The 24,725-nt window shown below is 36.1% G+C and overlaps 1 protein-coding gene across 4 annotated transcripts in view; it reads right to left on the bottom strand.

Annotated features, from left to right (window-relative positions):
• Positions 1–24,725, bottom strand: part of TNPO3 (transportin 3) — a 75,841-nt gene that overhangs the window by 46,663 nt on the left and 4,453 nt on the right. For 3 of the 4 annotated variants that reach the window (XR_011487180.1, XM_020874635.2, XM_020874638.2), the window contains exons 2-4: positions 4,248–4,448; positions 3,207–3,280; positions 1,676–1,832 (exon numbers count right to left, since the gene is read on the bottom strand). Coding sequence is in view for 3 of the 4 variants with exons in the window: in XM_020874635.2 (XP_020730294.1) it covers positions 1,676–1,832; positions 3,207–3,280; positions 4,248–4,448 (432 nt within the window). In the remaining variant the exon portion in view is untranslated. Of the gene's footprint in view, positions 1–1,675; positions 1,833–3,206; positions 3,281–4,247; positions 4,449–15,771; positions 15,933–24,725 lie in introns of all 4 variants that reach the window. The other variant, XM_070465903.1, reaches the window with a different exon arrangement.

Below are 24,725 nucleotides of genomic sequence, written 5' to 3'. Positions count from 1 at the left end.
TTGTTTTCTAGCTAAAAATATTTAACCTTTTAAAACTAACCCATCAAAGTCTTTCAGTCTTTCTTACCAGGTTCCTGGGGAAGAATTAAGTCCTGCAGAAAATGATTTGAGCATCTATTTTCTCAATCATCCTATGAATGGTATATAGGAGAACCTATAGATGCCTTAGGGCATTTAAGGCTTAATTCTCTTGAGGAATTCCTACTGAGTAGGGCTGCTTCAGATATCACTTCCAATCAGAAGAATTAAAGAGCACAAAAAAAACAAACTAAATCACACAAAGACAAAGACAATCCAGGAAGTAAGAAGATGCTTTATAAAACAACTAGTCAGTCCAGTCTCAACAAATCAGTGTCATTTTGAAAAAAGGAAGAGGAGGGACTGCGATCATAACAACTCGATACAAGGCATGGTTCTAGAAAATGCTACAAATATGTTACGACCAACTCAGGAAATGTGAATATGGTCTAGGTATTTATTAGATGATATGAAAATTTACCAAAATGGAAAGATGAAGTTGGAGGACTGGAAAAGCAGGCACCAGAAGGGTGGGTAAAGCATATTCTCATTTGGATTTTCAAAATCTGTATACATGTTCACAGAGGATACATACTAAAGGATTAAGAGTGTGATAGATGGTTTGAATGTAACTTGATTATCTATATTTTCTAATTTTCTATTACATGATTTCTTTAAAATAAATGGTTAATTGAAAACACATGAACTTCTAATGAACACAATTTTAAACAAAACTTTGTTTTTCAAATGAAAAGTTCTATGATGCTGAAGTACTGAAATACATTCCTGAAAAATAATCTACTCTAACCACACTGTCAAGAAAATTGACCTGAACACAGACCTAAAAATGGTATATGGGCTAAATAAGCAATTTAATACCATTTATTAGTTCAGGAATCAGCAAAATTTTTCCACAGAAGGGTCATATAGTAAATATTTTAGGCTTTGCAGACCATATCGTCTCTGTGAAAACTACTCAGTTCTGCTGTGTTAGTCCAAAATTATGGCCACAGACAACATGTAACTGAACGGCCATGACTGAGTCCCAGTAAAACTTCATCTACAAATAGCCCATGGACCATAAATTCACCCACCCTGGTCAAGGACATTAAAATTTCCACCTAATCAAAAAGGATGCAAGCACATTTAACTCTTTTTTTTAAAGAACAGTATACTCTATAATTATGATATTATTCAAAGGTCAAATAAAGTCTTGTACCACCACCCTCCTGTACCACCACCCTATCAAAAACTCTCAATTTATCCCTTAGAGAGGATCCTTTCCTTAAGTGAATTTATACGCAGTTCCTGGAGCACAATCCTTACTCAAGAGCCTACAGCTGGTAGCAGGAAGGAGGAGAACAAGGGATATGTAATCAGAAGACCTGAGTTCAAATTCTGTATTAGCAGTTGTGTAATTCTAAAACCTGTTTCTCATTCATAAAATGGAGATAATACCACCCTGACAGCATTACTTAGAGGCTCAAAGAGTATAGTTTCTGCAAGTACTTTTTAACTGTAAAGTGTTATATAAACACCATAGTGTTATCATTGCCAAATTTTGCTAAGAAAGCTATTTTACAATAGTGCTACTGAATTACAAAATAACCACCAAAGCTTTTTGCACATAGGCAACAACTCAGCATTTCAAACATACCAATAGAGATACTACTGTACTAGAATAGAAGGCCAAATCTTCTATAATTTCTGTACGCCGATTAGCTCCAATTCGTAAGGAACGACTGTGTACTTCTTCAGGTAACACTGTAAGGATCTCCAGCAGAAAAGGCAGAGAAGTTACATCATTGCTATATCTAGGTAAGAAAAGAGGAGAGCTATAAGTTATTCAGAGCCCCAAAATACACAATCACATAAGATAAAAACAGCCATCAGAATAACCCATGACAACAAAGTAGAATTCTCACTATAGTTAAAGGGGAGAAAAATCCGATACACTCTTTTGGAAAGACATCTAGAAATCAAACTTTCAACTTGGATAAAAATCTATGACCCAGCAATTCCACTTTCAGAAATTTATCTTTCAGAAAAATCTCACATACACACAGAGATGTATATGCAGAAGTATTTTTTTTTTAATAATAGCAAAAATACTGGGAAAATATAAAGGTCCTTCATATTAGGATAAAAAGGTTACGATATCATACAATGGAGAATATATAGACATTATAATGAGTATCTATGTCATAACATAAGATGTCCACAATTAAGTGAAAAAAGTATATGAAACATATTATTACATATAACTGAAGAAAATACATGTTTATACATATTAATACATATATGCACCTTTTTATTTTAAAATGCTTAAAGGGAAGTCTAGAGGGCTATACAGTCAGTCACTAATAGTGGTTACTTACAAAATATAGGAATAGGAAGAGATGAAAGTATTTGCTTTTTACTTTGAAAGCTTCCATACTGCTAGAATTTTTTCAAGGAGCATGCATAATATTATCAATAAAAAGTTTCTTAAAATAAAAAATAAACTATCTACATAAAGGTTTTAATGACAGAATATAGTTGGTAGTAAAAAGGACATCCACTTTGTTTAAAAATAATTTCCTAACCAAATGCCAAAATGCAAGCAAATATCAAGATTATCTTGCCAAGATCATGAGGAAACGCTTTATTCAAAGCAGCAAGCATCATATACCTAAAAATAATACTGTCCTTTTTATAGACATGAAATGAATCCCAATTAGTAAGAATAAACATTCTGACTATATTTTTATAGAAACCATTGATATGACAGTTAGTGGGAGTGATCCACAAGACAACGAAAGGTTTTGTTGTACTTAATTCAAGAAGAGTGTGGGTGTGTGGGTGTGTGTGTGTGTGTGTGTGTGTAAACTATATGAGTCTTTAACGTCCCACACGACATGCTTCTATAGTACTTAAGTTTTAACTGATTTTCTCATACTCTAACAAAGGTTAATAACAAATAAATCTACGCCAAAAGTTTGGGCATGTTCAGTTGCTTCAGTCATGTCTGACTTCTTGCGACCCCACAGACTATAGCCCACCAGTTCCTTTGTCCAGGAGATTATCCTGGCAAGAATACTGGAAAGTTGGGGGAAATAATCCAAATGTCCAGCTTTTGCTAACAAATTTCTCTGTGTAGGTTAATGGTAATTCCAAACGCCAGCATATAGTCAAAACAAGCTACTTACTTTTCCACCAATGTCTGTACACATCCCTTCCAGGAAGGCATCTGTAGGGCAAGGTCTGCTATTGCTAAAGCCAGCTGAGTAAAGAGAGAGATTAAATAAATGAATAGACAGATGAACAGAAATAGAGTTAGCAACAATATCAACTGGAAAGCAAAGAAACTAAATTTCTTCCAAACAATATGACAACTTAGACAGCAATACCACTCTTCTTCTCAACCCCACAACTATGTATCATGTAAATTCTTCTGGACTAACTACAAATTGCTGGGATTTAAAATTTAACCTTTAAAAATGAAAAACCAAATTAAAACATAACGAAGTCAGAAAGAACAGACTGTAGATTTTCCTCAGACTATATCAATACTTACTTTTATTTGGCAATACCATAGAACTTCATGGACTTATATACTTTGTCAAAAACCCAAAGCTACTGACAGTCAGCCCTTTGACTCACTCAGTAATAAGAGTGCCATATCCCTTCTCTTTTCATTTCTTATTTTGAAATCTCATGCAAAAGCCTCCTTCCTCTTCAAGAGCACTTCTATGCCAGGCAGAGAACACATGTGAGTATGTATTCACTGAAGTGTCATCCACTTTTCCTTTGTAATGTATTTCCCTATCTAAGGTGGAAAGGCCAGATGCTCTAGTTTACCATTTCATTCATGAGACTTTTTAATAGCTAATCAGTCCAGAAAGGATTTTTAAAGACAACTATGTAGACCTCTGACCCAGGACAATACTTTATCACCTACAAACTAACAAGAGTGTGTGTGTGTATGTGCAAACACACGCCCACATAACGTGACTGTGAAAACCTAAACACCTCCCTCAATTTTGTTATTTAAGGTAGTCTGATATCAAATGAATTCTAAGATAAATACAAAGATTTAAATTTTTCACGTTCTATTCACTTCTAAGAATACAGCAATGAGTCTTTAAAAAGTTAACATCACTTCTCATGGCCTAGCAATGTTAATCAAAATTAACTTGATAAATTCAAATGGCTTTATAAATTTTCCTAATGAGACGCATAGGATTTACCTGCGTTACAATAACAGGTGACAAGTCTTTCAAGTTCTGGATATGAGTTAGTAATGAGTCCCGTAAAGAGGCATGAGAGTCTGTGGGGAGCTCATAAAATGAGGTCTGAATCTTCATTTTCATGGTCTGTGCAGCAAAATAGCATGATTCTACATCTTGCCGGATCTGTAACAACTGGTCTGAAATCTCCCATGCATGAACCTAAAAGTGACAAAAAGAAAAGTCATAAAAACTACTTTTCTAAACAACCTTAATGCCACGCAACCTCAATACACATACAAACTTATTAGACCAAAGTATAATGAAAGAAAAAATCTGAAAGATAAATTACCAACCAATTCAGTCAAAACTTCAAACTAATGCATATTTTTATAGGCCGAGCTCAACAAAAGTACTACCTAAAATCTTCTGATTCTAGGAAGGCATGAAAGTTATCAATTGAATAAAGTGATCTAAGCCTTGCTGATTAGAATTATTAATTGCATACAGGGGGAGAGTATAAAGAAAAATGTCTCAAAGTTTCTAATAAAACTGAAATGTCATTGTATAGCTCCCAATGCTAATCCATAAGTTGGATATTTCTTCTCTTATCCATTTAAAATAAGTAAGCTTTTGTTCACTCTGAGAATTGTATTTGGAAGCTATCTTAATATATCCATAAATAGGAGAATATATTGGTATTTCATATTTAAATAGGCCTACATTTCAATCTTTAGTTGCTGACTAAAAGAGCAGAAAAACTATCTCACATACTTGATTTTCTTATGTTTCTATATCTGCCAAAGTGCTATATATGCTACTAAAATCATTTTCACGGGAGCATCTATGAAAATAATAAATAGAACGAAAGCACAGAATTTGGTCTCTGTAAATTTGGTCTCTTTACAAGTTATAAAAACTTGTAAGACTTAAAAAAGTCTTATTTTGAAAGATACTCTAGGAACAAACTCATTCAGTATAAAGTAAGCAACTAATTAACAACTGAAAAACTACACCAAACTGCCTCTTCATGGGAGCAGGCTAAAATGGGCTGGTAATAACAGATTGAAAATTTTTTTCAATCTCAATTCAATAACAGAGCCAACTATAGAGAGAGATCACATAGATTTATATACTTAATCTCTTATGAAGACAGCACTTCACAAGTAATACACAACGATTCTTCAAGATATTCCCAAAGATAAATGGAAAGTCAAAGAAATGGTCTATATAAGTTCCCAAAGTAAACTGAAAAGAAACTCTAAAACTCACAATGTTTAATGACATAAAACTTAGCTTTAAGCAAGTAATAAGTTGATGAAAACCAAGCATGAAACATTAACTTCCTTCTTGATAAAATGTATTTACTAATTTTTTGTACTTTTTATCCCTACCATGTCACAAAAAATCTTCCAAGTCACATAGTTTTTAGCCATTCATTATCTAACCAGTAACCTAAGCATATCTATGATTTAATATGCCATCAAAATATATCTTGCTCAAATTGATATTTTAAAAAATAGCCAATAGCAAGCCTTAGAATAACCATATCCTCATGAAAACAAGAGCAATTAAAGAGCAAAACCAAAACACTGTACATGTAGTGTACATGTACCACAAAACTAGGTATTATCTAGTTATCTACAAGAACCCCAAAACATAAGTGGATGGGGACATGTCAGTGACATCTGTAAGACCTATTTCAACCTTAGTAAAAATAGAAGCAGAGAGAAACAACAAGGTATCTAATGGATCTAAGAGGAGAGAACACCAAAAGTTTCAATAGGCAGTCACTAGAAAACACAGAGAAACCATCTGACAACTGCAGCTGCAAACAGAAAAGGTTTTGCCCAATCCAAAAGCAAATGAGTAAAACAGGCCTATGTAAGGTCTAAAGAGATGGAACAGTCTAGCCTCTATCAATTCTTAAAACTGAAGTCAGGACAAGGCCCCAAATGAGGAGAAACTGCTGTGAAAAGAATATTATACAGAACAAGTACAACAGAGATAAAGGGGAAAAAGGAGAAGGGAACAAAACTAGGAAATCTTAGAAATCAAACCACCATATCTGGAAATATTATCTGAAAACAACAGAAAAGGAAGCTCTATGAAGTTGGAAATACTACCCCCCTAGCTATGCCTCCTTCTAAAAGTTAAACAATTTCACAAAAAAGAAACCACTAAGTTCAAATGCCATATATATAGCAATGGGGGGGGGGGGTGAGGGTGGGGACAACAATGAGCAGAATAGCATCACTACAAGGAAAGTAGGCTAGAAAAATATTTTAAAAACTAAAGGACATAGGTGCCAACCGAAAAAGCTCTCAATGGCCTAAACTACAAAACCTGGGAGTAACAAATTATGATACTATTGGATAATTCAAAAATAAAACAAAATCCATGAGTACATACTGATGTGAGTAGCAACTAAATAAATGAGAAGAGGTTATTTGCAGGATATAACACATCTTTTTAACAGAAGAATGCTAGTTAATAAAAGGAAAGGAGGGGAATAGAAAATCACCACCGTTAGAACACCTCAGAAATAATTGCTACAAGCAAGATTCATCGATAAATGATAAAATACAACAAACTATCTCCCCAAAATATTCACTGGTTACTGTGGTGGTTTTAAATTCTTTGAAGGGAAAGTCATTCAGTCATGTCCAACTCTTCACAACCACATGGAATTCTCCAGGCCAGAATACTGGGGTGGGTGGCCTTTCCCTTCCCCAGGGGATCTTCACCAACCCAGGGATCGAACCCAGGTCTCCTGCATTGCAGGGAGATTCTTTACCAGCTGAGCCATAAGGGAAGCCCTTAAATTCTTTAACATTTACTATTAAGAAAGCTCAGACTACTCTGCTAGAGAGTCAATGGAAAGAGGCCTAAGACGACATGGAAAGCAAATGAAGCCCAACGAAGTCAAGTCTTCCAGCCATTGCCACCGGAGTGTCAAGCATGCAACAAGTCATCTCAGAGCCTGCAGAAGAGTCCATCCACCAAATGGAACCTCATGGAGCAGAATCATTCACAGAGCCCTGCTTGAGTTTCCTCACATTCATGACCTACAAAGGTATGAGATACAATGAAATGGTTTCTGTTTTAAGTCACAAAGTCTTGGGAGTTCGAGATAATTTGTTTCCTATTAGTAGATCATGAAGACAGACAATCAGACATTATGTGCTTCCTGCTGAAAGAACAGATCACCACAAGGACAAAGGAACAAACCTGCATCTCATTAAGCCTCAGGATCCACGTGGCAATCTACAGGAAATACACATGAAAGTAAACTGCATCCTAACTACGTAATAAACAAAATCAAGATTGTCGGGAAACTCAAGAGGTCAAATGACCCAGATTCCTCTACAGAACAGGGAGAGAAAGAAGATTAAAAGTCACTCAAAACATCTACCTTAATTCAACAAGTTATACATTGGCTTTGTGTGGTTTTCCTATATCTGTGTTTAAGAAACAAAACAGAACAAAACTCAGTACTGCTTATTAAATTAAACTAGTATGAAGTCTTTCTCTGTAGTGAAATCTGTCAACCCCACCAGGTTAGAACCCTTGTGGAAAAGTGCACTGATGGTGCAGTGTCATGTTGTGTTTTAATCTGAATGGCAGAAACTAGCAAAAAAAAATCAATCATATCATTCTTATTAATATTTATCTGTATTTCTGTATAAATCTTATCTGTATTTCTGACAAATACCCTTATCTCCTTAAAAATAGAGATCTCAAAAATGAAGGGCAGAACCAAAAGACAAAACAAAACAAAACAGCTATGGCCCTCTGCAGAACTGTTAACTTGGGTGTGCGGATGCAAAGATTTCTTTTTCAAGCATCACTGATGATGTTTGAATATTATTTAACATGTCCTTTGGAACTGTCTTTAAGAATAAATATGAATTTACAGCCCTAATATAAGGTATCCCCAAGATATACATTTAAAAAATGAAGATGCAGATGTTATCATAAAATCCTTTTTGTAAAAATTTAAATCACATTTTTTTGGAAAGCATAGTGAAGCTTCTTAATATATAGGAGTTAGTTTCATGCACCACATGCTCCCTAAACAATGTGAAACTATAACGTTCACAGCACTCATCAAGTATCTCAACATTGGTTTTACCATACTAGCTGGCTTTACACCAATTCTCCAGCCAAAAGTAAATAGAAAAAAATGAATTAAATATCAAAAGAACTAGTTTGAAGACATCAGAACTACCAAAACACCTAGAACATGAGCTACAGATTCCAGAGACAAGAAAGAGGAAAGTTCAGCTTAATATTTGGCTCTAACTCTCCCCTCAAGGCATTTATATATTTGAAATGGAAGACAAGAGGCTTAAGAAGCTGAAGAGTCTTAGGGAATCTCACAAGAATGGGGAGATAAAAAGTGGAATTCAGAGCTCACCAAGGAAGAGGACTGGGAAATAGTCTGGATTTTCAGTTGGGGACAGTACAGGAAACAGGAAATGTACCTCAAAAAGGCTAAAATTTCTCCAAGATAAACCAAATGTTAGGCCACAAAAATAGTCTTAATAAATGTAAAAAGGGAACTTCCTTGATGGTCCAGTGTTTAAGAATTCATCTGCCAATGCAGGGGATATAGGTTTGATCCCTGGTCTGGGAAGATTCCACATGCTGCCAGGCAACTAAGCCTGTGCACCACAACTACTGACTCTGCGCTCTAGAGCCAGCAAGCGGCAACGACTGAGCGCTCATGCCACAACGAAAGATGTGTATGATGCAACGAAGATCCCATGTGTGGCAACTAAGACGCACACAACCAAATAAATAAATAAAGCAAAATTAAATGAAACTGGAAATTAACAAAAGGAAAACTGGAGAATTCACAAATATGAAAAAACTAAGTATCAATTATTAAACTACCAATGGGTCAAAGAAGGGAAATTAAGAAGACAGCTTGACAAATGAAAATGGAAATACAACATACCAAAACTTACATCCAAGATGGAGTGAAAACAGTGCTAAAAGGGAAATTCATAGCTATGCATATACACTTAAATGAAAATAATATATCTCAAATCAACAACTTAATATCTTAAGAACTAAAAAATAAGGAAAAAGAAAAAACTAAGCCCAAAGTTAGAATAGGGAAAGAAATAATAAAGATTAGAACAAAGACAAATAAAATAGAACATAGAAAAATCATGATTTGATTCTTGAAAAAGATTAACAAAATTGACAAACCTTCGAAAGTGTTAGTCACTCAGTCATGTCCAACTCTGCGATCCCATGGACTGTAGCCTGCCAGGCTCCTCTGTCCATGGAATTTTCCAGGCAAGAACATTGGAGTGGATAGCCATTCCCTTCTCCAGGGGATCATTCATACCAAGAGATCGAACCCAGGTCTCCTGCATTACAGGTAAACTTTTTACTGTCTGAGCCACCGGGGAAGACCTTTAGCTAGATTTTAACTAAGAAAAAAGAAATGAAACAAAGGTAACGACATTACTAGTAATTTTACAGGAATAAAAAAGAGTATAAGAAATACTATGAACTGTACACTAACAAGCTGGATAATCCAGATGAAATGGACAAATTCCTAGAAATATACAATGTACCAAGACTGAATCAAGAAGAAACAGAAAATCTGTATAGACTTTATTACTATAATCAGTGAACAGAATGAATCAGTAATCTAAACTTTCCAACAAAGAAAAGCCCAGATGACTTTACTGGTAAATTCTACCAAACATTTAAAGAATTAACACCAATCGTTCTCAAATTCACTCCAAAAACTGAAAAAGAGAGGAAACACTTCCCAATTCATTCTATGAGGCCACCATTACCCCGATACCAAAGCCAGACAAAGATACTACAAGAAAAAAAAAAAACCCTTACAAATCAATAATACCCCTTAGGAATACTAATGTAAAAAAAGAAAAAACTTAAATAGTAGCAAACTGAATTAAACCGTATATTAAAGAAGGAAACTGTCACAACATAATAAAGACTACATATGAAAAACCCACAATGAACATCATTTTGATGTTCAAAGACTGAAAACTTCTCTAAACTCTTTAAAAAAACTTTAAAAAACTCGGGGACAAAAAAAAGATGCCCACTTCTATTCATCACAGTACTGGAAGTTCTTATCCAGAGCTGTTAGGCAAGAAAAAGAAACAAAAGGCATTCCAACTGGACGACAAGAGGTAAAATGATCATTGCTAACATAAGACATGATCTTTTATGTAGATAATACTCAAGATTCCCCACAAACCTATTAAAAATAATAAAGAAATTCAGCAAAGTTGCAAAATACAAAGTCAACACCCCTAAATCAGTTGTTTTTAATACTGACAATAAATAAGGTGCAGAGGAAATTAAGAAAACAACCACATATACAAAAGCTTCCAAAAAGAACAAAATATTCAGAAATAAAGCAAGTTGTTACAACTGAAAACTACAAAATATTTGTGAAAGAAATTAAAGAAGACACTAATAAATGAAGATATCCTAAGTTCAAGGATCAGACTTCCTACAGCTGTTAAAGCTAGCCAAAGATTCAATTCATTCCCTACAGATTCAATGCAGCAGTAGCAGTGTTAGTCGCCCAGTCATGTCTGACTCTTTGCAACCCCATGGACTTTAGCCCTCCAGGTTCCTCTGTCCATGGGATTCTCCAGCAAGAATACTGGACTGGATTGCCATTCCCTTCTCCAGAGGATCTTCCTGACCCAGGGATCGAACCCAGGTCTCCTGCACTCTAGGCAGATACCTTACCATCTGAACTACAGGGAAGATTCAATGCAATCCCTATCAAAATCTAAGGGCTTTTTAGACTAAAGGAATCTGGACCTATGACAAAACCCTATCAGAAACAAAAGAAATTAACTCAGGAGAAAAACATCACTGATTATCTCAACTTTTCATAAACAATATATCCAGTTATTTATCAAATAAAAGCAAAAGAGGGGGATGGGGGTGGAAACAGACAATAGAAAATAACTTATCTAGATAACGGAATTATCAAATGAGCACTAAAATAACTGTGATGTCTCAATCAAAATGATAAAATTTAGTATCACCAATAATGGGACAAACAGATTTTAAGTGAGTCAACGTGATTCACTTTCACTGCTGAAAACAACAATTTTTCATTCACCCAGGATTCTTCCAAAAACTGCTTAAGCTAAACACTATCATGAGAAAACAATGAGATGAAATAGTTAGTGGGTCATATTAAGAACAAAGACAAAATGGGCCTGAATTTGTTTTTTAACATCACTATCATTTTTAAAAAAACAGGAAATTAAAGTGATATAAACAACTAAAAACAATGCATTATCCTTGAGTGGATCCTGGATTAGGGAACATAAAATGTTTAAAAAGCAAGGAATCTGTCAAACAACTAGGAAATTTGAATATGGATTATGTATTTGATAACATAATTGTAGATCAATGTTCAATTTCTTTAATGTGACAATGATTTTAGTTTAGTAGAATGTCTTTGTTCTTACAAACAATATGCAAAAGTATTTAGGGATACAGCATTATAAAATCTGCAATTTACTTCTGAAAGATTCCAAAAGGGAGAAAAAGAAACAGAGAAAAAGCAAATGGGAACAGGCAGTTTGAGGAGAGAGCTTATTATGAATCAGTGTTCACAATACAATTCTTTCAAGTTATGAATTTTCAAAATAAACAGTTGGGAAAAATTAAGTAGCTGGTTAACATATTCAAGAAAATCAGATATTTGGAATTTCCATTAAGAAATAGAATCTTTAAAAAAAAAGAATCTTTCTGGTTTACTTCGCTCTGTCATTACAGTATACTAACACATATATATGGAATTTAGAAAGATGGTAACGATAACCCTATATGCAAAACAGAAAAAGAGACTCAGATGTATAGAACAGACTTGTGGACTCTGGGAGAAGGCCAGGGTGGGATGTTTCAAGAGAACAGCATTGAAACATGTATATTATCTAGGGTGAAACAGATCACCAGCCCAGGGTGGGTGCATGAGACAAGTGCTCAGGCCTGGTGCACTGGGAAGACCCAGAGGGATCGGGTGGAGAGGGAGGTGGGAGGAGGGACAGGGATGGGGAATACATGTAAATCCATGGCTAATTCATTTCAATGTATGACAAAAACTACTGTAATGATGTAAAGTAATTAGCCTCCAACTAATAAAAATAAATGGAAAAAAAAAAAGAATCAAAGGGAAATAGTAGAATTGAAAAATATGTTAACTGAAATTAGGATCCAATTGAAAGGGTTAAACAGCAAATTAGACAACAGAAAAAAAGATTACCATGCTAGAAAATAGATCAATAGAAAAACAAGACCTGAAGTACAAATTCAAAAAAGGATAGAAGGTAAAGAAAGGGAAGAATGTAAGCGACATATGGTATATAAGTGAAAAAATCTAACAAACATATAACTGAAACCTCAGAAGAAAAACAAATAAAAAGGGGGGGGGCACTATTTAAAGATAATGGCTGAGGAATTTCCAAACTGATAAAAGACACCAAGCCACAGTTTAAGAAGCTCTGTAAACCCTAAGGACAGAAAAACCAGACCTAAGCACATCAAATAACACTGCTAAAAAACTGCTAAAGACAAAAAGGAAAATCTTAAAGGTCAGAGAAAAAGATATGTATTACCTTTAAAGGAACAGTTAATTAAACCGATAGCTGACTTGCTAACATAAAAAATGGGAATCAAGTATCTTCAAAGTACTGAAAGAAAATAATTGTCAGTTGGTTACTTATACCCAGCAAAATAATCCTTCCAAAATGCAACAAAATTTAGATACTCTGAGACTAAAAGAAAAAATAAAAAGACAGGAACGAGTTCATTACTAATAGAAGAAAGAAGAAAATACTAAAACTAAAGGGTGTTCTTCAAGCAGAAAGAAACTAATTCTGGATTGAAACATGGAAATTAGGAAAGAATGAATAATAATAACGGAAAGGCTAAGTATGTGAGTAAATATCTGTGAACACTGACTATATAAAGCAACAATATCTTGTGGGGTTTAAAATAAATGAATCTATATACCTGAGTGGAATTCAACATCCACCTAAGATGTAGAAAGTTGAAAAGAATACTGCTTTTCAGCTAACAATAAATAATATCAAATGACATAGTAACTTTTCTTAAATGATCAGGAAGCTCAGGTCCCAGGACAAGCAAGTAAACTAAAAATTAAAGACACCTCTCCAAGGAGACAGAAGACAAGTGTTGGTTCAACTGTGGCAGGACAAAGAAGAGAGATGTGGAACACCAGACAACCAGATAATAAAAGTTCAATTAAAATTATTAACAACTGATAAAGACTGAGGGTGGGCTAGTATGAACTATAAAACCCCTGAGACTCAGGGGGAATTCACACCACCCACAGGCTCTTACCCACGCAACTCCAAATACTCAGGAGAAAGGACAGGGGTAGAGCAGAAGACCAGAGAAAACCTCTTTGGTGGTACAGTCCTAGAGGACAGGAGTAGCCACAACTGCAGAAAGGATACAAAAACCTCTGACTAGACCCTTCTCCTCGAATGAATAAAAGTCTTAATTGGTGTCGGAGGGGCAGCAAACCATGTCACACACCCCACTCCCCAAGGCACACATTAAGTAAGACCCACTGCTATTATACTAAGGGTAACAGAAGAAACCCTCCTCCACCCTACAGGGCAAGGCACAAGGTCTTGAGCCCATCATACTATAATAATAACACCACCACAGAGGTCTCCTACCACTGAAGGAAGGGTAAAAAAATTTATCCTGCACAAGACCCACCAGATGCAAGACAGAGCGTGAATGCCACAGGGGATGACAGAATCACTGAGAAAGCCCCACCAATGAGAACACTGGACACTGGAGGTGCTGAAGACTGTACTGCAGATGAGGACAACAGGGAATGATCCCATCCCCAACTCTCCCAAACAAACAAATGCTAAACACATCATATTCAAACTCATGAAAGCCAGAGATAAAAATACTGGAGGAGAAATCCTTTTTCCTTACTACTGAGGTACCCTTGACTGCAACAGTTCAATTGTAGTACTTTATATTGTAATTATTTGGGCTTTGTTCATCTTTTCTAATAGATTAGAAAGGAAAGAACAACCTTAATTACTTCTGCATTTTTCAAAAATTCCCTAGCCATAGAGCAATATAAAGAAATATATATTAAATCAGGGGCTTCCCACGTGGCTCAGTGGTAAAGAATCCCTGCCAATGCAGAAGATGCAAGTTTCAATCCCTGGGTCAGGAAGATCCTGTGGAGTAGGAAATGGCAGCCCACTTCAGTCCTCTTGCCTGAAATCTCCCATGGTTAGAAGGGCCTGGCGGGCTACAGCACACAGGGTCTAAATCGTTGGACACAAAGCACACACGCACGTATTAAACGACTAAACATGAATCAAGATGACAAGATACTATCATCTCATAAATCTATAACACCTCTCTGACTTCCCCAACACAAACCCTATTCTTTTGCTAGGTAGCTGGGATACTTACTGGATTGGGAGTAATCTGTTAAGAACAGAATCCACAATGTTCAGAAAGTGAGAGAGCAAAAGAAAACAAGCAAACCAGTTCTTTACAGATAAAGAAAACACGGGCCCTGAAAGGATGAGATGTTTTTCATTCAGAGTCCTCATTTGCTGAACTCTGCTTGCCTTTCTCGTATGGAGCCTTGGTTTTGTTTTGTTTTCAATATATATTTTGCTTTAGCAATGAAATGAAGCTCAGTATTTTCCTAGCCAAAATCTGAAGATTTAAGAATCTCAGAAAAATCTCAGCAAAGGAAAACTTAAAAAGTCTTCCCTAAATGGGAATCTTTTCTAGAATTACCTTACTTTGAATACTATCAGTATTTCTGTAATAGAAAAAAAAAGAGAGAGAGAAAAGCAGGTAATCTGAGGCAACTAAACTAAATATAAAATCTGCATCTTCCAATGCTTATTATGTTATCATAGTTTTTTGTTTTTTAACTAAACTAAAATAAGATGGCAGCTATATGTATTTCCTAGGACTATTCTACGAAGAATCAGTCTTAGAAAATTCCAATACTGCTCCTTGTGTAAATGTGTCAAGTGGAACCAAAGTGAAAAAAGAACTGTCTTCTCATTTCAAGCATCCTTATTTATCTTGATGCTGCCCCCCCCCCCCCTTTACTGGTCAATGGTGCCTCTCTTTTCAAATATTTGTTCTTTGGAATAAGAATAAAAGACAAGAGTGACCTCTAAAGAAACCCGGGAAACTTGAATATCACAATCTTCTAAGTAAACTGTCAGTGAAAAATTACCCAGGATGATACTGCCAGTACTATATATTAAGAGATCGTAATTTGTCCCTTTATTTTGAATTCCAGGAGGGTTTAAAAATTGCTGGCATCCAAACAATGAGCAATCTTGTTTTAATCACTAAATCATTAAGAAAATGCAACCATCCTGATACAGTAGACCCTATAAGTACACTGCTCACTGCTCTTCCCCTCTGCTAAGCTGCAGAAAGAAGAAAGGAAAAGGGATTCTTTACAAGGAGAGAATAAAGCACTTACACTTCATAGGACTTTCTAGCCACAGATGCCAGGTGCTACCCACTGAAATCCAGGCTTGAACTAAGCTCCACATTTCTGAAAGGACCATCTCAACCGAAGCCTGGGGCTCAGAGTCAGCAGGAGGAAGCTGCAGCTCCCACTAGCAGCACATTTCAAAGAGGCTGCAACAAGAGAACATTTTCCATTTAAGCAACTAATTCCAATCTTCCATTTCACAAAGCAGTAGCAGAACAGGCCTTTATATCAGTCTTTTCAAGATATTTCCATGACTATGTGATGAAATATGAAACAGGGGATGGCCCAGCAATCCTTTGACTAACAAGCTCCAAGTCTTTCATTATACTACACAGCAGATCCTAAAAGTACTTGCGCTTTTTTTTCTTTAACAGTCACGACTGCTCCAAGACTCATTTCTACAATAACAGTTCTGCTGTTATCAACAGAAACTGCTGAATCAACAGAAATCAATGAGCAGACCCTTAACAATGCAAGTCCACACCCAGATAGGGGCCTAAGGATTCATTAGCTGCCATAAATCAGAAGCAGATTAGAGCTGCTAGTTAATCCTATATAAAAACTCCTCAAATTAAGTAGAATTACTCAGAATACTTCCCTGAAAACAGAAAAGCTCTAGAAAATAGAAATTCTGGAAATAAAGATATTTCAATGGGGAAAAAAAACCAAATAGTTCAAAGGGATTTGAAAAGTAAGCATAAATGTGTCAGATTGTTGTACTTTTTAAAAGCATTTCAATTAATGAATAACATTTATAAACTGTTTATAGTATACTGGAAGGAGAGGAAGACTAGGTATGAGTACAGTAAAAAGAACCCTTAAAAAACACTGTCAACCAGACAATGTAACATTTTAGACATATGCCCTGTAACAATATGGTATAGAGCTAGAAAATCAGAATTTCCCAAATCAAGAAAAAATCATTTTCATGAGACAAGTAAAGAACAAATTAGTTTTATTAACCCGAAAAAGAGAAAGTAATTTATTTTTTAAGTCAGTCAACTATCTTAAGTTTTTGTATCTAATCCGTTATGAAACTTTTACAAATTTAAGACAAATTGCTAGGTCTGTCACAAGTTACTTTCTAATGGTTTTCTTAGACAGTGAGGAGAGAAAATGATATGAATGGATATTAAAAAGCTGTAAGCTTAAAAAAAAAAAAGCTATAAGCTTGTATTTTATAGCTCTCAAAAGAGAACCATCACTATCTAAAACTGTTATCTTTCAAAATAATTTGTTTTGCAAGATGGCCTGAAATACAGAAACTATGATGAAATGAAACTTAGCTAATACCTTCACCACAGCAGTAATGAGTAAACAAATCCCAACTCCAAACACAGAGCCTAAATGAAAAATAATCATAAAGCCCTTAGTGAGCTCCCAGAACCATAAAATCCCCATGTTTGCATAAACAACTACTTTTCTAGAAGCAAAAAAGCTCATTTATAGAGTTAAGTTCAGTCAATTTACATTTTCACAGCCATCCCCATAATAATTGAACAGATAATTAAAAGGAAGACATTATTTCCCTTATGGGAGGGAAGAGATTCCTGGCTAAAAATAATTCTTTAAAACATCAAAAGCTACTCAAATTCCAAAAGAAATACTCAAACACTGTTCAAGACAATTTGGAAGACTGTAGTGCCCATATGTATCATTCTATCTTGATCTCAATGAGAGGAATCGGTAAGACCAAATGACTATACTGCACACTATGGTCTCCTCAGCTTCTGATTAAATCCCAGTGTTTCTGGGACAAGCATTTTCAAACAGTCCTGAGTCATAAAATAAACTGTCTCAAATCTGTAGCTGTAGGTCACATATATTATGATACTGAGAAATTTTGCCAGTATTTTTCCCCCAACAACTATAAGAATTCCTACCCAAATTAAAAACCCTCAGTCACCTATACATGTGACTATTAACCCTCAAGACTGGCCCTGAAAAAAGATGTCTGGATCTGTAAGATCAACTTGGGTTAGGAGTGACTGAAGCATGCATTCCTTGAAAATCAACTCACTGCGGACCTTACTAATTACACTGGGCAGCCCTGCTTTAAAAGTAGAAAATGCCAAGCTTGAAACCATTTCAAGCAAATGAGCAGCCCATATGAGGGTTTCCTAAAAGTCGAAAATATGAGAAATGGATTTCCTTTATCACTGGTCTCCATTCCTGCCTATCTGAACAAGTTTTTTTTATAACAATTCATATAAATCTGAAGAATAAGAGTACTATTAGACATACTAAGCTACACTAACACCCTGCTGAAGATTCAAGTTTTTTAATCATACAGAAATATAAGATATCTAGCTTAAGATTTAATAAAAAATGCATTAAAGTGTCAGAAAACTCTGAATGCTTATGTAAAAATATATACCTTTTTAGGACTAATTCTAAGTATATTCTTCTGCTTTAGGGTCATATGTATAATGGCTGAGACAGAAAATACAAGTAACAATTAATACAGAGGAAAACGGAAAAGAAGAGTGCTATGGGCTTGGGGAAAAAAGGTGAAAAAAACATGTAAACTCTGTTAACAGAAATTTCTTACCAAAAGAAAAAAAATACAAATTTCATAATATTTTCATTTTGAGAAGTCTAACCAGAAAGAGGAAAAAATTAAATTGATACTTTCAAGGGGTTCTGCATGCCAAACACACAAATTTATTCCCATTAGCAGTACTGTGAACTTCCAATAAACAGAAATAAACTTCTCTCTAGAACTTCACCAGTTTAAAACACTCTCCGGAAATATTTCAGTACCAGGGTACACGCTAGGGAAATACAGGAGAGACAATCTGGGCAAGCTCAGCTTTCTAAGAATTAAATCTGTTTTTAAGTTCAACAGAGCTCATGAGACTTCTCTAGCGGTCCAGCAGTTAAGACTCCGAGTTCCCACTGTAGGAGGCATGGTGATCTGGCTGGGGAACTAAGATCCTGTATGCCACACAGTGCAGTCCAAGAATGGGGGCGGGAGGAAGAGCTTAAAATTCTACAAAAATCTAGAAAATAGCGTGTCAATTCCTTAAAAAAAAAAACACACAGAATTATCATACGATCCAGCAACTCCCCTTCTGGTGACATACTCAAAAGAATTAATAGAAGGGATTCCAAAAGATATTTCTACACCTGTGTTCATAACAGCATTATTCATAATAGCCAAAATGTGGAAGGTACCCAAGTGTGTACCAACAGATGAATAGATAAACAATATGTGGTACATACATAATTATTCAGCCTTAAAAAGGGATGAAATTCTGACACATTCTACAACATGGATGAACCCTGAAGACATTAAGCGAAACAAGCTGGTCGGTCACAAAAGGACAAATATTGTATGATTCTACTTATATGAGGTGCCCAGAATAGTCAAGTTCATGGAGACAATAGGCAGAATGGTGGTTGCCAGGGACTATGAGGAGAAATGGGGAGTTAGTTAACTATGTTTAATGGGTACAGATTTTTCAGTTTTATAATATGAGAAAAGTTCTGGAGATGGATGGTGGTGATGGTTGTACTGTATTATTCTATTCATAAGGTACCTGGAGTAGTTAAATTTTTAGAGGAAAAAAAAAAGCAGAATGGTGGTTACCAGGAGCTGAAGAGAGGAGAGAATGGAGAATTATTCTTCAACAGGTACAGAGTTTTAGTTTGGGAAGATGAAAAATTCTAGAGATAGCACTGATTGGTGTTCAGTCACTAAGTCATGTCCACTCTTTGCAATCCCATGGACTACAGAACCCAAGGCTTCCCTGTCCTTCACCATCTCCCAGTTTGCTCAAACTCATGTCCATTGAGTCAGTGATGGATGAACATCTCATCCTCTGCCACCCTCTTCTACTTTTGCCTTCAATCTTTCCCAGCATCAGAGTCTTTTCCAGTGAGTCAGCTCTTCACATTACGTGGGCAAAGTATTGGAGCTTCAGCATCAATCCTTCCAAAGGATATTCAGAACTGATTGCCTTTAGGATTGACTGGCTTGATCTCCTTGCTGTCCAAGCGACCCTTAAAAGTCGCCAGCACCACAATTCAAAAGCATCAATTTTTCAGTGCTCAGCCTTCTTTAGAGTCCAACTCTCACATCTGTACATAACCACAGGAAAAACCATAGCTTTGACTATATGGACCCTTGTCGGCAAAATGATGTCTCTACTTTTTAATATGCTATCTAAGTTTGTAGCACTGATTAACTTTCTAAAATTTAGCACGTTTTGAAATGTTTGTTTTTATATGATTATATTTAAAATTTTAGTAAAGACAGAGAATGAGATAGTTGGATGGCATCACCGACTCAATGGACATGAGTTTAAGTAAACTGCAGGAGTTGGTGATGGACAGGGAAGCCTGGCGTGCTGCAGTCCATGGGGTCGCAGAGTCGGACACGACTAAGCGACTGAACTGAACTGAAATAAAACTATATTGATCATACTGTGGTGATGGTTGCACAACAACATGAATGTACCTAATACCACTGACCTATATACCTAAAAACAGTTAAAATGGTAAGTTAGAAAATGTAGCAGTAGGACTTCTCTGGTGGTCCAGTGGCTAAGACTCTGTGCTCCCAATACAGAGGGCCTGGGTTCAATCCCTGGTCAGGAACTAGATTCCACAGGCTGCAACGAAGATCAAAGATCCTAGATCCTGTGTGCTACAACTAAGACCCAGTGCAGACAAATAAGTATCTTTTAGAAAATGTAGCAGCACCCTTATAATTTTATATTCTGTTTCAAACCATTGACTCTGGTCCAAGGCCTGGGAAGATGAGAAATAAACTAATCAAAATACAGATGAATGTCACCAGATAATAGACTATAATGCCCACTGAAATACCATCACAAATCTTCATTCATAAGCTCCAATACAACAAGGACGTGAAATGACTATATTTGCACTGTCCAAGACTTGGAATGTGACAATGCAAATAAGGAACTGATTTTAACTTTATTTAAATTAGCTCAAATTTAAATAGCCACATTAGCCATATGGGTAATGGCAATCATATTAGACAACATAACCAGACTAGTACACTATTATATTCAGTAGAAAGGTCTTTGGTTTTTACCACTTATATACTCCCATTTTCCAGTAATGCAAAACATACAGTATTCCTATATTCACTGAACTAACTAACCCCAGAGAAGTCATACAGGAACACTTTCTATTTTCTAGAAAGTCTGCCTTTCAAAACCAGGTTTAATAGTCACTTGACTGGAAGATGAGAGCAGAAGCATTAAAAGATATCTAGATTTTCAGGTGAATCAAATCAATGACCACATTGCTATGGGAAAAATCAAAGATTCTAGGTTTTAGAACTAAAAAGAATCAAGAAACTCCAAAGAGGAAAATTACTAGGAAAGAAGTTTGAAACTGATACTCCATGACCCATGACCTTCCAGATATATTTAGAAAATTCTCAAGGCTATGTGATAAACCAATGCCAACTTAGTGTATGAAAGCAGGATTCGATTCCAGTTGATTTATGTCTTTGAATTCTTTTCATCAATCTTTTCAGTTTAGAGTGAACTAGGAAACTTCTGAGATAACCTCTAATCCACAGACTATCTCCATAAAGGTAGTCTCCTTCTTCTAATCTAAGTTAAAAATTTAGAACAAATGAGTAGCACAGTTTATTAGCCCTAGAAAGAGATGGTCTTTCCTTCCAATACTACACCTTCTACTCATTTTGGTTACTTCGAGGTAAACAAAGGAAACTAAGTATTCAAAATAGTCCATTGTTAAATAGGTTTCCTTTAAAATGTTTCACAATAATTTTCTTTCTTTTAAAACACTCTGAAGATATCAGTGACACCTGCCTGTCACATAAAGGAAAACCATGGCTCTAAGTTGTTTCCAAGAATTTTGGTGAAAAAAAGTTATGAGTAATCAAAGTAGATTCTTCTGAAAATGGCTGTTTTATACAAATCTCAGAGAGAAAAGATGCTAATGTGTAGCATGGGCAGAACCATATCCAAATTACACCTTTATACCAAGTCTATTGTCCCTGCTGCTAAGTCACTTCAGTCGTGTCCAACTCTGTGTGACCCCATAGATGGCAGCCCATCAGGCTCCCGTTCCTGGGATTCTCCAGGCAAGAATACTGGAGTGGGCTGCCATTTCCTTCTCCAGTGCATGAAAGTGAAAAGTTTAAGTGAGGTCGCTCAGTCGTGTCTGACTCTTCGCTACCCCATGGACTGTAGCCTACCAGGCTCCTCTGTCCATGAGACTTTCCAGGCAAGAGTACTGGAGTGGGGTGCCATTGCCTTCTCCATCGATTGTCCCTAGGTTCCATTAAAACTATACTAAATGGCTCTAAGGTTAGTAAAGTATGGGGTTGAGACAAGTAAAGATAATAGTTTTTCAGAACGTCTATTATTCAAAGTGGTTTTGAAACAAACCAGGTAGATTCTATTCCTTACCAATTTAATTTTTTTTGCTATTTTTTAGGGACTATACAGTTTTGGATGCTACTTTATATGGTATATACTACTACTTTATATGGTATAAAATTTTAGTTACCGCATTTTCTGTTTTTAACTAAAGGAGATTTGGGGGGGGGGGTGGGACCATGTGGCTTATGGGATCTTAACTCCCCAACCAGAGATTGAACCCTGGGACCCTCTGTAGTGAAAACACAGAGTCCTAACCACTGAACCACAAGGGAATTCTTTATCAATTTCAAAGTGAAAATTAAAATGATACTACACGAGCATGATTTGTTACTACACTAAAACACTTTTTGTTTAAAATGTCACTTAGTGATCACTTCAAGACAGGATAGTTGTGGCAAAAAGTTCTCCTTTTCTGTACTCAAGTCATTCAAAATATAAAATGGGGGTAATAAAAACTTTTCTCATAAAGATTGTTGTTTTAAAAGATTCAAAAGACTGAAAACAGAACAGCACAGGAGGCTGAGTAATACTGTTTATTTTCAGTCACCCATGGATATGTTAGAGAAACACAGCAAAAATAAACGAAATTCACAGATAAAGACAAATCTGAGTCATCCAACTGCCCCTTTGGAGATGCTACAAGCAGCTATGTGTTCAAGAATATTCTCAAGAACCTGTGTGTGTCAGGCATCTTGATCATTTAATAATCATGGTTTATTCCTTCAACTATGCATATCAGATTATATAAACTGAATACATAATATATATAATCTATCTATATATATATTATATACAGTCTACTGGGGCAGACAAAACAAGTTTTCAAAAAGGTAAAAATATGATAAACACAATTAAAGTGCTTTAGGTGTTGGGGCAGGGGCAGAAATGAACTTCAGCAGAAGACAATCAGTTAAGACTTTAGACAGAAATAATTTAAGCTAGGCTTTGAAAAGATGGGTTAATTTCTTCATTTGAAGACAGGACTGGGAAAAAGTAATAGGTAAGCACAAAGGTAAGAAAAAAAATCAATCATAAAGTCAGACAAAGGTAGCATTTCCCTCCTCCTTCCCCTCAAAAAACCCACCTGCTTTTCTTTGAGATACTATAGCTTTGTGAGTGCTGATGCAAAAAGAACCAGTAAAGAGGGAGTTCGAGGATATAAGCAAGACACAGGATAATCAAAAGATCAAGGTTCCTAAGAATTCAGAAAATAAGATGCAGAGCACCGAGATCTTACAGAAGCAATTGGATACACATGCTCAAGTTCTTCAAATCAGACGTGAAGGGATGGTGGCATACTGGAGAAAAAGGAGAATGACAGTATTTGAAAAATATAATACCTACCAAAGAAAAGGGCCAGTCAAAGGAATAAGGTTTTGATGAAATTCAAGAACAAAGTAAGACTTCTTAACTCAATCAAACTGAGTGAAACATCAGTTTGCCTGGGGGTTCCTTCCAAAGTTAGAGTAAAAAGTTTTTTCCCCCCAAAGGTGAGGGAACCCACAAGGACAAAGAATGCACACATGAACAATATTAACAAAACTGTGAAAACTAGAAAGCACACACACACACACACACACACACACACACACGCTCAGTTATCTTTGGGACCCCATGGACTATAGCCCACCAAGCTCCTCTGTCCATGGAATTTTCCAGGCAAGAATACTGGAGTGTGTTGCCATTTCCTACTCCAGGGGATCTTCCTGACCCAGAGATTGAACCTTCATCTCCTCCATCTCCTGCAATGGCAGGTGGATTCTTTACCACATCACCGGGGAAGCCCCAGAAAGCTAATGGGTGAGTGTTAACCCTCTGAGTAGGTCTGAGAAAGCTGAAATTTGCCTGTGGGCTGGGAGGGAAGAAGGGATAAGCATGGCAGAAGTCAAGGGGGCAAACTGTAGGAAATCAACCCTAAATATTCATTGAAAGGATTGATGCTAAAGCTCCAATACTGTGGCCACCTGATGTTAAGAGCAGACTCACTGGAAAAGACCCTGACACTGGGAAAGATTGAGGGAAAGAGGAGAAGGGGGCAACAGAGGATGAGATGGTTGGATGGCATCACTGACTCAATGGACATGAGTTTGAGCAAACTTCAGGAGATAGTGAAGGACAGGAAGGCCCGGCATGCTGCAGTCCAAGGGGGTCACAAAGAGTCAGACATGACTAAGTGACTGAGCAACAACAATAAAGGGGGCAAACTAACTCATTTGCAAAATCCCAGAAAAGCTCAAGAATCACAAGTACTGAGGTACGTCTGAAGACAGAAACAGAAAACAGAACAAATGGAACGGAAAACAAAGGAATGGGTTCAAAAACCTTTTTCAGCAGTTTAGTTTCCTAGATTTTCTCCCTGACTCTTGAGGGACCAGGATACTATAACTATCCTCTCACCATCGCATAAGACTCAAGGTTTACTTTGGAGAGACTATAGTAGAACTCTGGACTTTTGGACAACTGGCTCACCTATGGATGGGAGTATCATATTGAAAATAGATTAAATAAAGTCTATATGCTTAGTGGTCATTCTCCCACATGCCACCA

The sequence above is a fragment of the Odocoileus virginianus genome, chromosome 1 (assembly GCF_023699985.2).
Source record: "Odocoileus virginianus isolate 20LAN1187 ecotype Illinois chromosome 1, Ovbor_1.2, whole genome shotgun sequence".
NCBI lineage: Eukaryota > Metazoa > Chordata > Mammalia > Artiodactyla > Cervidae > Odocoileus > Odocoileus virginianus.
Note: the sequence above shows the minus strand (reverse complement) of the source record. Positions and strands in the feature narration are given on the sequence as shown.